The 12,820-nt window shown below is 40.2% G+C and overlaps 1 protein-coding gene across 2 annotated transcripts; it reads right to left on the minus strand.

The window, feature by feature from the left end:
* Window positions 1-468: 468 nt before the first annotated feature.
* On the minus strand, window positions 469-9,445 carry PELI1 (pellino E3 ubiquitin protein ligase 1). 2 transcript variants are annotated; one of them, XR_663749.1, is made up of 7 exons: window positions 9,306-9,445; window positions 8,059-8,188; window positions 6,373-6,474; window positions 4,148-4,345; window positions 3,847-4,035; window positions 2,331-2,957; window positions 2,191-2,200 (listed from the first exon to the last, which is right to left on the minus strand). XR_663749.1 is itself a non-coding variant. In XM_009327108.1 (6 exons), exons 1-6 carry the CDS (start codon window positions 9,374-9,376, stop codon window positions 2,391-2,393), a joined length of 1,257 nt encoding a protein of 418 aa, XP_009325383.1. In that variant the 5' UTR covers window positions 9,377-9,445; the 3' UTR covers window positions 469-2,390. The 2 variants fall into 2 exon arrangements, 1 of the variants encoding a protein (XP_009325383.1); XM_009327108.1 differs by having other exon boundaries at window positions 469-2,957.
* Between the last annotated feature and the right edge of the window lie 3,375 nt (window positions 9,446-12,820).

The following is a 12,820-nucleotide window of genomic DNA, read 5'->3' on the forward strand; positions in this document are numbered from 1 at the left end:
TCTTTGTATTACTCATACTGCTTTGTAGCTTTCATCATGTCCTTTTCTGATTTTTCATATCCCTGTAATCAACAAGATCAGGACCACAGAAGAAGTGTCAATCCGATTTTGTGGAAGATGAAATCAAGAGCTCTTGACATTTTACAAGAGCCCAGCCACTTGGTTAAAGTTTTTGCTTACATTTCATTATTTCTAACTTACTCAGGGAAGAGATCATTTAACTATGTCTTTTGAACAAGAATCTCGCCTTTGTTAATGTAGGGTTAAATATAAAACACATTGAAAGGTCACATGTGAAAGGAGCCATTCAAATCCACGACCGGGATAACGTGCAAACCCTCTACAATTGCTTATTTTTAGTCATCTTAATCCACATGTGCAGAACAGACACCTTACATGACAGCAGAAGGGCCATCTCCAGCCACCTTTCCCATCTCTCGGAAACAAAGCAGACAATCCCAAGATTTCTATTTTTGAAAAGTGTTTACTCACGTAGTTTGAATAAATTAATTTGCAAATAAAAATTAAACTACAGTATACTATAGTTTGAATAAAATGATTAGAACAACTACAATACAGGGATTTCTTGCTGCATAAGTTTCATTACTTAATGCATATAATCTGGAAAATGTCAAAATCAGTTATATTTCTATGGAAAGGGAGTAACAGCAGTTACTTGTACATGACAGCTAACTGAACTTATAATACAGGTTTCCTGACACATGCATTTCCTGAGTGAACCAAACAATATATATAATTTCTTTTTAAAAATGGAGAAACAATTGACAGTCAAAGTAAATAATTCATGACATCTAAGCAACACAGGTCTCTTTTTAAACCAAGAAAGTTTTAGAATAGCTTCGAAAGGAAAAATTAAAGCTATGCTATAAAGTACAGAAATTTGCTACCGTCAATTATACAGTACGTATTTTTTTAAAAAAGTATGAAGCTGGCCAAAAAAGCTCAACTCAATCCTAAAAGGTCAGGTTGTGTATTTGCCATGAAGCACAGTGGGTTAGCGGCAAAGCTGGATGTAGTGCACTGGCCTTTTCTGGTGGATACAGAGGGAAAGGAAGGGTAGGAAGGGGAGAGCAGGGAGAGACTACTAACTAGAGCCCACCTCAGCGTGAGCAGACCTTACGCAAGCATCCCACACACCGAGGTCTACGAGTCCCGTCCAGTCTCGGCTCAAGCTCTCCCCTGATAGACTGCCAATCGTGTCAAGTTGCACAAGGACGCAGGCACGCATCCCTTGGGTACCAGGCTTCAGCTTTGTTCCGTGCGTGGCCTAGGTGAGCATTTGCAGCCAGCTCCTCGCAGCAGGGTAAAGGCAAGCCTGTGAAGCCCGTGGCTCCCGCGCGCCCAAGTGCCAGTTTGCAACGGGCCAGCAGAAAGGCAGAACATCCGACTGACAAGCCTGTCACAAGGTGTGGCCTTGGCCAATTCACAAATTGCTCCCTGCTCCCCACACATGTGCACAGGCACATCTGCCTCTCCCCTCACCCCGCACCCCAAACGGCAAGGAACAAAATGAGCCTCGTCCTTCAGGTTTGTTAATGTTTAACATTGGAAAAACCCTCACAAATGTCACTAATGCTAAATAAAGAGATGTGTTAGCGTGAAGGGAGAAAAAAATCCTTAATCTAGACTAAGTTGCATATTCAAAGAGTCTGGTAAATATTCTCCTCATAACCAGATCTTAAGTACAGTCCTACCAAAAAGACATTTTAAGAAGTCCTTCTTAGCTACCTTTCAACATGGTTAAGCACACCTTTATGCCATCATAATTTGCATTAGCTTTGTTTAAAAAGCATTTTAACTATTCTAAGAACTCAGTATTTTAGATTAAAAAAGATTTTTCTACCATTTCCATCTCACGTCCTTCTCCATCCAGAACTACTCTACACATCCAATTGCTGGATGAACACACTATGACCATGCTACTCTCTAAACATTCTACGTATTTTCAATAATAAAGATAAATAGAAAAGAGTTAATATACACGTTATATTTTACAATGTTTGCATCCAAGCTGTAAACTAATGTTCTTTGAACTATTTACCCTCCATATACAAAAAGAATGAAACAACTTTCAAACACTGTGGGCATGTGATTCAAAACCATTAAATGGAAGGCATCAAAGTTCATTCTACAACACTTCACCTCTTCAGAAGTAGTTATTAGCTAAAAAAAAGCAGTTCTCCCCCTTCTCCCCCCATTTCTTCCATTTCCAGACTTTTCTCAATAGAGAGGGATTTAGCTGTTGTAACAAAAACCCAAAAATTCTTCATCTTAATGCAAACCAGCAAAGCCCAGAGAATACGAAAAACGGTTTAAAAATCAGAATCGCTTAGCTTATCAGTTTACTGCAGTCCTCAGTAACACATGTGTTAGTCAAGAGGTCCTTGGAAAATGAGTCTGATGTAACCTTGCTCACCAGCCAGCTGATGTGCACAGAACGGACAGGCTGCGTGAAAAGTGTGAGTACCATGAGGAAGAGGAATTTGGGACCAATATGCAGTTGTCTTTTCTGAGCACACGTGTCCACATGGGCTGAACGCATGAGTTGGAGGTCCTGCATCCACATAAAATCCTGCTTCGCATCCAAGCCACAGAGGCACATAGGGGCCGACGGAGCGGCACATGGGACACTCGCGATCCTTGCCGTCTCTCTCCTCTTTGTTTCCCCAGTTGTGATAGCCGTGGACGTGGCCACAGTTCAGATACACCCACGGCTGCTTTTCGTCTACAACATCTTTCCTCTTCATGCTGGGAAATGCCAAGGTGTTAAACCCCACGGGACACTGGGGCCTCGCCGCATTTATTTCCTGTCTTAGTGCCTCCAGGTGCTTGACAGTAGGAGTGCGTGAAAGCCCTTCCGCAGTGCGCCACAGCAGTGTTGCTCCACACAGGTCAATTAGAGAGCCATCTTGGAGTTGGTTCGTTTCGTTCTCAACCTTGTGATGGACAAAGGGAAAGAGAGAGGCGTCACCTAAGGTTACCTGAAGAGTAACATAAGGCACTTTCATAATACAAATCTGCCTGGGAGATCCAGACAAAAAGTTTCAAGCAGCTCCTGACTGTCCTGTGCAAGATACCCATAGAGAGCCCAGTGTCAGCTTCTCCCTCCCCTCTTTTTTAAAGAAAAAAAACAAAACAAAACTTGACAAGTCTTGTTTAGTCCTCCATCGCATTTTAGACTGTTTTCTTCAAACACACCTTTACGCACGGCTTTCCTCTCCTCTAGAAAAAGTCAGCTGTCAGCATTCCTAGCTAAATGCATCACTTAAATAAGCGTTCATGTAACATTTCTTTTTACTAAGAGATCCCAAGTCACACTAAAACCAATCATCTCCTTGAAATGTCGCCAATGCTTTGGAAACAAGAGGAAGAGGAAAACTCAGAATGCCAAGGTGGAAATGGATATCCAGGTATATAGGCATGTGTCAATAAGACTATAATTATTCTTTATTATTCTGTAAGAAATGAAAAGTGGGAAAACCTTAAAAGCCTAAACTCAAGAGGGAGAATCAGGAAAATACTCTTTAAAACGTGTGCATGACTGTGACAGTTTGCAGAAGAGCGTAGTAGACTGGCAACTCAATGTAGGAGAGCAGTCTAGATCTGCAACTAAGTACTAGTTTGCAGATAAATGTCAGTTATTCAGGTTGAGCAAGACACCTTCATGTATGAACACAGACACATAAGAAGTCAGTGTAACTAATTACAGAGGTGACATCTACACTGAATGAGGCAGATTCCAGCCTCTGTTTATGCCCAAGCTGCACCACTTAGGGTTGTACCCATTTTAAACAGGCTGCATAAAACATCGGTTACTACTCTTACCATTTTTCCCCTCTGCTGAGCTGATCTGGTTTCACGGAGGCTGAACACATTCCCACAGACAGATATCTCTCGCCACACCCCTGGCTTGGAGTCTTCTGTAAATCCATTACGGGGATGCATAACAAGAACACCATTTGTGGTTAGCCCATCCATTTGCCCATCTGATGTCTTCCACTTCGCAGCTTTCTCCTAAGAGAAATCACATCAATGATAACTTTTAATTTGGCTGAAGTGGAGCTATGAATTAGTTTAAAAATAAGCCTGCATTGAACTCGGAGGAAAAAAGAAACAGTTCCCTTACCCCAAGAAAGATGTTTTTTGAGGAGTCAAATCCTGCAGCATATATTCTTGCTGTAAAAGGAGGGTTACGTTCACATATGATTCTGCAGGCAAACCTTGATATAGTGCTCTGCACAGACTGTGTATCTGAATTACTCTGACTTCCAGGAACTGTGTCTGTCACAACAAAGTCTATAGGACTCTCCGTTGACCGACCAATCTGGAAAGGGATTTAAAAAAAAAAAACAAAACAAAAACAAACAACCATGTAGAAGTTTGGCTTTGGGTCTAGGAATATTCAAACTCAAAGCATTTAAAAAAATCATGACATTCCAGTTTGAAGCATTCCTCTCCACCAATCTAAATTTAGGTTTCTAAAGCCTAATCTGAATTGATGAGTTATGCCACCTCTGTGTGATCAAAGTTATTCTGAAATCTGAATATAGCCAAGTGAAGGAACGGGAAATAAAATGATGTAATTAAGTCAATTCTGAGATGACTTCCCATTGAAGGCCTTCTCATCAGAAAGGTTACATTCAGGTCAGCCAGACCAGCTGCAGCAGCGCCAAAACAGCTAGGAAACTGCAGTTAGATGGAAGAAAAGTGGTATTCAGTCACTTTGCATGCCCAGAATATTCTGAACAATGCCAGGCTAGGTGGAGGTGTAGATATAGGAAAATTAGATTATGTGAGCTGACTCTCCAGCTCCGGTGGGGCACTGAGAAGCAGCAAATCTGTCAGGAAAGACCAGGTACAAGATGTTTGTGGTGGTGGGGAGGGGTTACATTAATATGCACTGAACACAACAGGAATACAACATCTGACTACAACCAGATTTTTCTAGTAGCTGCACCTTCTTTTCTGGTTGCATGGAAGAATGAGTTTTGCAGTCCCACACAACTCTACTGGGTTTTATAGAATTGCGCGGGTTTCACTGCTTTTCCAAGTCAACTCATCTTGTCCTTTTCCTTCTAAAGCATAAAGAGAAGTTATATCCCTCTCCCAAACATCCATGTAGCCAGGTTGAAAGCCCACTTACACACTACCATCTTTCACTCAGTTTCAGAGCTCTCAACAGCTTCTTATAAAATAGCTGGTTATATTAAGACTGATTAATAGAACTCCTGCCGGGCAGGAGACCCAACAGCCTGAGGTGCTTTTTGGTGAAGGCTGGAGAGCTTTCATGAGACTGAAACTGCTTTGTCAGAATGTATTTTTCTATTGCTTCTTAAGCAGGATAACCCATCAGCACACATGGATTGCCGCTGGCAATTTTAGAGCGGCATACATGCCACAGCATGCCTGAAGAGAGAACACTTACACAAACAATAGCTTATGCTGCAGTTAGTTCGTTACAGCCCTTTTGCTCTGTTGTAGGTATGTGCAGTTGCATAGCAGCTTCCTCCACCACTTACCAACACCTCCCACCTCCTTAGATCCTGCAGTGGCGTCACAGCTAAATGCTGTGACAGCAAAACTCCTTGCCATAAATTAGCGACAACAAAAAAAAAAAAATCAATGCAAGATCAGTCCAGGAATCAGAAGGAACAAAGCACACAAAAAAACCCCAAAACAAAACCCTTCCTTTTGAGAAAAACAGGAAACAATTCTAAGATATGAGCGCACACCACAGCTGCAAATATGTTTGTGGTTCCTTCTCATACATACAGGAACTGCAGCAAAGTTGCTCTGAACTGCCAGCACATCAGAACTGGGCCTCCTCTCTCCACATTTCCCAGCGCTTTAGACTTGTTTCTGGGTTTGCTTAAAGGAGTTAGGGGTATTTTTCATATTAGTTGTGTCAAAAGCTTTTCTGTAGGTTCCCATTGCATTTCTACCACCCCGTCTCCAACTGGCTGATCCCAAATCTCTTTGTAAATGCTAGAAGCAAAGTTCCAAGTGCTTAAAGAGAACTGTGCACTTTATTCTTCATTTTGCAAGGAGGGACTAGGAGACAGGTTACGTAACTTGCAGACTGGCAATCAAAGGCAAAACCATAATCCTGTGCATTAGTCACAAAAAAAACAACTTTCACCTCTGACCAAGCCTAAGAGAGATGCACAGATATACAGCCTTGTTCATGTGATGGGCCTTGGGAATGAACAGAATTAAACGTCTCTGAATAGTAAAGTGCAGAAAGTGACACACGCAAACTTTTGGGTCTGAGGGAAAAAGCCTGTTGAGAGGATGTCTTGCAGAAACTACCAAAGTGAGAATACATTTATATATCATATTTACTTCACATACCTGAAACATATCTGTGTTGCTGTCATGTGTATATTCAACTACTACAGTCTGGGCCCGAGACAAAGTATAAGATATGCTGTGTTGGTCCTTATTACTTATTGCCTATGGAAAAAATGCCAAATATTATTGAACCAGGGAACAATAACTCTGAATACAGCAGCAAAGCAGACAAAATATATAACCAGGCTCTTATTCTGCTCAATTAATGCATTAAGGCAGATGGTTGTTAATGATACACCTGTAGTTAAACTTCACAAAAACCAGTCCTGGCCATTAAAAAAAGCTGCAGGATTGATTCAGCAACAGACCAAACTGGTCTCTTCACTGCACACTGCAACAAAATACACGTAACCAAGACATATTATTAGTCATGCTTTGTGTTAAAGCAATGCTGGCCTTAACACAAAAGTACAAAACAACTGAGTGCAAAGGCTAAAACTGAACCTAACACCTTCATGGCCTTCTCAGCCTGAACTTCTCCAACAGCAAAGTGAGGACAAAAACTTAGGGACTTCATTCTAAAAATGGCATCCGAGCTCATACTAAAATCAGTGATGATTAATAAGATATAGGCAAAAAACATAACAAGTAGTGGTGGTAAACAGGGTAAAATGGAGAAACTCAGCACAGGTTGCAGAAGTTGTAGCAAAATAATCTAGGTTTCACTTTGTTAGTCTAGATTTTCATTCTGCAACTAAGGAACTGAACAAACACTCTTCTACAAGTGCTGCTAAATAGCACTTACTTGAAGACCATAAAGACTGAGCAAAAGTAAGTGTTCTTTTCACAGATGTCCTATAGATATAATTCTATTACAAGAACTTTGGTTAGCAAAATGCTTTTGATTTCAGAATACTTTATGCCATTCCATAATTTAGGAATCAATATTCTTACGTGTCAAGGTATTTAGGGAGTCAAACACTTAACACTACTGTATTTAAGGGCCTGATCTCGACACAGGAGATCTCTAAACAACTACTAAGCATTCTCAGATACCCTTGGTTTTAGTAGAAATGCTCCATTTGTTATTGAACATAATTGCACATACACTTGAATCGCCACAATACAGAAGTATTTCATGGTAATACCTTAGCTATAATATATTAGTTCTGACATGAAATACAATTCAACTTCAGGACCTAAGCCCTTCCTTTACTGCTTCTTAATGGGAACTCTGAACTTGATTACAAGGAGTATAAAACATGCCCTGCAAAACCCACCTGTCCTTATCCCTGGGGAACTCCTACCCATTGGACAGAATAGCAAGTGCACGGAGAGCTTTGGCAAAGGACCATTTCAAAGTCAGCTTCACGTGAAGCGAAGTTAGCCCTAAAGCATGAATGAGTGCGAAAACAGGAAGGCCAGAACAGATGTCTGTAGTGAGTTTGGAAGGAAAACAAAATAGAAAGTGTTTTACATGACTAGCCTGTGCCCTGAACATTCATGTTTCAAAAATAAATATTTTTCTTTCTGGACATGGCAAGGACTGGGCATCAGATTTGTTTTGCTGAACGGTTTCTTGCTAACCCTGACAGGTACCAAAAAAACTTGGATAAACACGAACCATTCTTTTTGCAGCAAGAACTTCATGCTTTTTACATCATTTCATCTCAGCATAACAGCCCTGACTTCACTGAACTCTTTAGACAGCACCAGGAGAAATCGGACTTAACTAGTCAAGCTTACCTTTGCTGCTTGAGGGGTACAGGCAATATGCACAGTGCTAGGTTTCACCCCATTTGCCTTGGGCCTTTTAAATAAAGCAAACCTACTTTTTCTTCTTCCTCTATCTCCATTTGGGAGAGACCCATTGTACCTACCAAAAAAGACAGAAAAAGAACAAAGTCCATCTTCCTGCATTACTTAGCTTCTCACAAGATACAGACCCACAAGAACTTTCATACTAAGCACAAAGTCTTCTTAAATAGTACGGTATTGAAAAAATTACAGATTTCCAATTAATCACATCTATTTAAATCTGAGAATTGATAAACAATATTAAAACATGCCCATGGAATTACAGCATATGCACACAAAGCTTGTAGAGCAAGGAATGCTACCCAGATTAATCTCAAAGCTGCTATTGACAAGCAAAAGAGACTCTGGTCCCAAACATGAAAACAACTAAGGTTATATGCTTATCTGTAGCTTTATCTCTACATGGTGTGTTCACACTGTAAATGAAAGAATCTAGACACTCACCAAGCCTGGTGGAGAGGTAATATTTTAGAGAATTTTGGTTGGAAAAAACCCCGTGTAAGAACAGACATACTGTCCTCAGAGACTCTGATTTAATCTACCAGAAAACCCTCTGACCCTCGCTTTGAACATGTCAACATAAACAGGCCAGCCAGCAAACCTGCTTTATTAACATCTTCTGTTTGCACTTGGATAATAGAGAGTCAGCTACCATGTTCTTATAAAACTCCTTTCATTTTACTTCTAGTCCTAGGGAACCTATCTCTCCTTCCACATTATCACATTAGTCATCTGTCTAGGTACAACCTGGAACCAACTGGGAAACCCTTCACAAATTCACTGCCTTTGTCATGAAACACTGGGAAGAACACAAGAGCCAAAAATAAACTTATGACTACTCAGCTGTTTTGAGCCCTACCTCCACACTCATGTTGTCACAAAAAAGTATGCGTGCTGCAGTGCAATTTTCCAATACATCACATTCCGTATAACACCTGGTTGCCACTGAAAAAGCTAACCCTCCCTCCACTCCCTCCCTTACATGAGATCAGCTACCAAAGAAAAGCTGATCAACTCACCATTTAGTTGCATGCTCACTAGATACACTGCAAAAGAGGGAGTCCAAGCGAGAGGTGGTGGGACCATCTCTCACAGTAACCTGCATTTTATCTGCTTTAAGTGCACCCTGAAATTCTACCTCCATTCTCACTTCCAACCAAGACACATACACTTACCCTAATACAATCAATTCACCATATTTTACTGGTGCTTTTGATGGATGATTTTCTTGATCAGGAGAAAACATGAGCTTAGCTAATGACTTCTTCTCAAATTTCAGGTCTCTGATCAAGAGTTGTGGCACGCTTTTTTCATTATTTCCTGTAAAAACAAAGACAAAATTAAATGTAAAAAAAAAACTCTCAAAGCCATCAATTAACAAACCTGCACACCTATCTGATACAGTAGGTACAATATTTTGTGTTTTCCATATTTTCGTTTTGCCTGAAATAATTTTAAAAACATACATATAAAACCACATCAATGAAGGTTGAATTGCCTGGAAGAACTACCAGATCACAAAAAACCACAAGTGCATTTAGAAATTTCCAGTATGGCCTTGATAAAACATCCACAGTTGTTTTCCTTCATGCTAGTTTTCAGTATAAATAGTATATAGCTTCATTTAGTATGTTTGGTTCAACTATCAAGAAGCAGAGCCAGATAGGGATTAAATTTAAAGGGGAAAAAAAACCACAACAAAGCAAGACCAGTCCATTAGCTAAAGAGGTAGAAGTTTTCACGGAAAGTATCTGATTCGGAGCTTTCCAAGAAATTTCTGGATTTGCGGATGGAAGGAAGTTGTACGACAACAAGTCTACCATACAAGTTTGGGGCATGCATTGTGATCTCTCATGCTTAACCAGAGACCAAAGTGATACAAACAGCTGTTTGAAGGAGATTTCCTGAGGGAATTCCACATAATTTTTAACGAGAACAGTCTCTTGAAGTGCAATTTTTCATCATACTTCTGCTTTGAGGAACAGTTCACACTAGTATTTTTTACAGCTTCTCATCAGTAACATTTCCAGACAACTCTGACCTACCCAACCCATCCCTGACCTTCCTATAGAGAAAGCCTACCCAACAGAGCACTTGCTCGATAAAGAATAAAGCTGATGCTAGCCTGTTTGAGGCTTTCTTTAACAGAAACAAGAACACTCCTTTGGTTCTTCCAAGTAAGTTTTCATATCAACTCAAAAAGCTATTAAGTTTTTTTTAGTACTGATAGTTAACATTCTGCTTTCTGTTCAAATACAGATTTTGGCTCATATAACATTTCTTGTATCCTGTCATCAACTTTTAATCACGACTACAATGTTGTATCCCCATTTTCTTCTATTTCAACTAGACTGTAGATATTAGAAGAAAAGATACCATCATGCAGATTTTATCTACCCCATCTTCTGTCCTAACAACACAGAAAAGGATGTGGCAGTGCTTGACACCCTGCTCACATTCATTCAGAAGCTGATGCAAAGATCCCTCTACTGACCTGATCTCTACCCTGTCTTGGTGGTCTTTGCTCCTTCACAGAGAAGCTTGGGTTCAACATCTCTTCTCAGTCTACCAATTTCTTATTCAGCACGGATATGTTGATCTCCACCTGCAATCAGCTCACAGTGCTATCCAAAAATTCAGTATGCTCCTTCATTGCCTTCTTACATGCTATCCCACGTATTTAGGAGGGCTTCACACAAATACATGCAAAGACATCTTGTTGTCCTTCAAACTTTTGCTGTGATGCCTGCAGAATACAACCAGGAGGCTAACCTGAAGCCTTTCTTTTTTCCTTTCATTTCTCATTGTTTTCCAAATCTCTTCTCTTTTGCTCTCAAGTCTGGGTACTGTGGATTTCATAGTGCTTGGAATAAGTTAACTGAAGGCTGTCTTTGTGGTTAGCACACGTGTAACATTATCACAACGGTACCCTGACCCACTGCTAGATGTGTGAGGGCACTGTAATAAACCTGATCTGCACAACACTACTGTGAAGTGTCTGCGTCCCGTCTACACGACAGTTACACCAATATTACTTTTGTCGCATAGGAAGCAGTGTGCATTTTCACTAGGCAGCTACCCTGGTTCAAGCCTTATGGTATCTATCATTTAGCTGGTGCAGAAAGTGCCTTATACTGATCCAGCAGTCCTCATTTGTCACACAGGAATAGCAACAGCAGCACAGGAGTGCGCGAAGCAGTACAGTTTGTTCAGAAGCATTTCTAGATTGCTGACCCACGTGTAGCAGTACGTTAACTGGGATGGTGAGGGTACTTACTGTTGTAGGCAGGGCCCAAGGTTTTGCCTTTAAAATTCTAAATTAAGAATTTAAAGCAAACTTATCATATAAAAATGTGACCTTAAACACCTATCATACCAGTAGCCATAACACATCGAAGTGGAGATTGTCCCATTTGATAAATGGAGCCACAAAACATTAGCTGTGTTCACAATTTTCATGTTTGCTATGGCCATCTGGGGTCTTCCTTGCCTCCTGGCACCACAACCCCCCTCAGAGCACCACACCAGCAATTCTCTGAAACCATGTGCCTTTGAAGATGGCTCAGGGGTGGTTTACTGATATTAATACTAAACTATCTAGCTCTTAGTGTTTAACAGCACTCGGTTCTCTAGCCACATCTCCTTTCTGAAGTATTTCTACTTATGTGAGTGTAAATCTTAAATATTTATCTGTGTATAGATATAAGGATATAAATATACTTACTATGAGGTATTACTATCAACTTCAGTATTTCTTGTTTTGCTTTATTTTAAAATCTTCTTGCATTATAGTTGCTTACATATTGACTTCTAAAAACAGCTCCTAATGTTTTAATCTCCTGCCCAAAGGATTAACCTATTTTCTACTTGAATATTGATCTCCTCAGCAGTCTCCCCTGCACTTCAGTCTTCTCCACATACAATTAATTTCATCTTGGCCATTGCATTTCACATGCAATATTTCACATTTCTTTGCTAGAATACATAATGGTTGTCCTTTGAATTGGCATTTAACAACTCAGGAGAAATACTGCTATGAATCTATAGCACCGCCCATTAGGAAATAGCACAGGACTAGTAAATACCATGACAGGGTTAAAAAAAAAAAAAAAAAAGATTTGAATAGTGACCACCCAACACTATGGTGTTTGAAAAAGAGCTAATCCATTTACTTAGAGAAGGTGGGAAGGCAACCATTAAAAATAACTAACTTTTGCCATTAGTACAAGAAAAGGTTTGGCATAACTTCTCTTCTGTTCACCCAAGTGAACAATTTCGTGGAAAGCTAAGAAATACATCTCCCAGTCACAGAGTCAGCTTCTGAGTCTCATTAAAAGTAATCACACATGAACAGTTAAAGGAGACTCTATTTTAAAGAGTTACCTGAACAGGTGGCCAGTAACTTCCTCTTAGGAGATAACTGAGCAGGGGGCCAACAGTTCCAAGTGACAGACTTCAGCAACGCAAGAAGTTAACTAGAACATCTTAATACAAGGAAAAGTGTCCAACATCTAATGCTCAGCTCCCCCTTATACATTTTTTGTTTCACATTTAAAGAAATCCAGCCAAGTCTACTTTGGGGCCAGCACATACGATGGAAACCCACTTCTTATTTGACTTAAGGAAGGTTCAAGAGTTAGCAATCTAGAACTACCATTAGTAAAACAGCTTGTTCCTACATTTTCAAAGG

The sequence above is a fragment of the Pygoscelis adeliae genome, unplaced genomic scaffold, assembly GCF_000699105.1.
Source record: "Pygoscelis adeliae isolate BGI_AS28 unplaced genomic scaffold, ASM69910v1 Scaffold137, whole genome shotgun sequence".
NCBI classification, from domain to species: Eukaryota; Metazoa; Chordata; class Aves; order Sphenisciformes; family Spheniscidae; genus Pygoscelis; species Pygoscelis adeliae.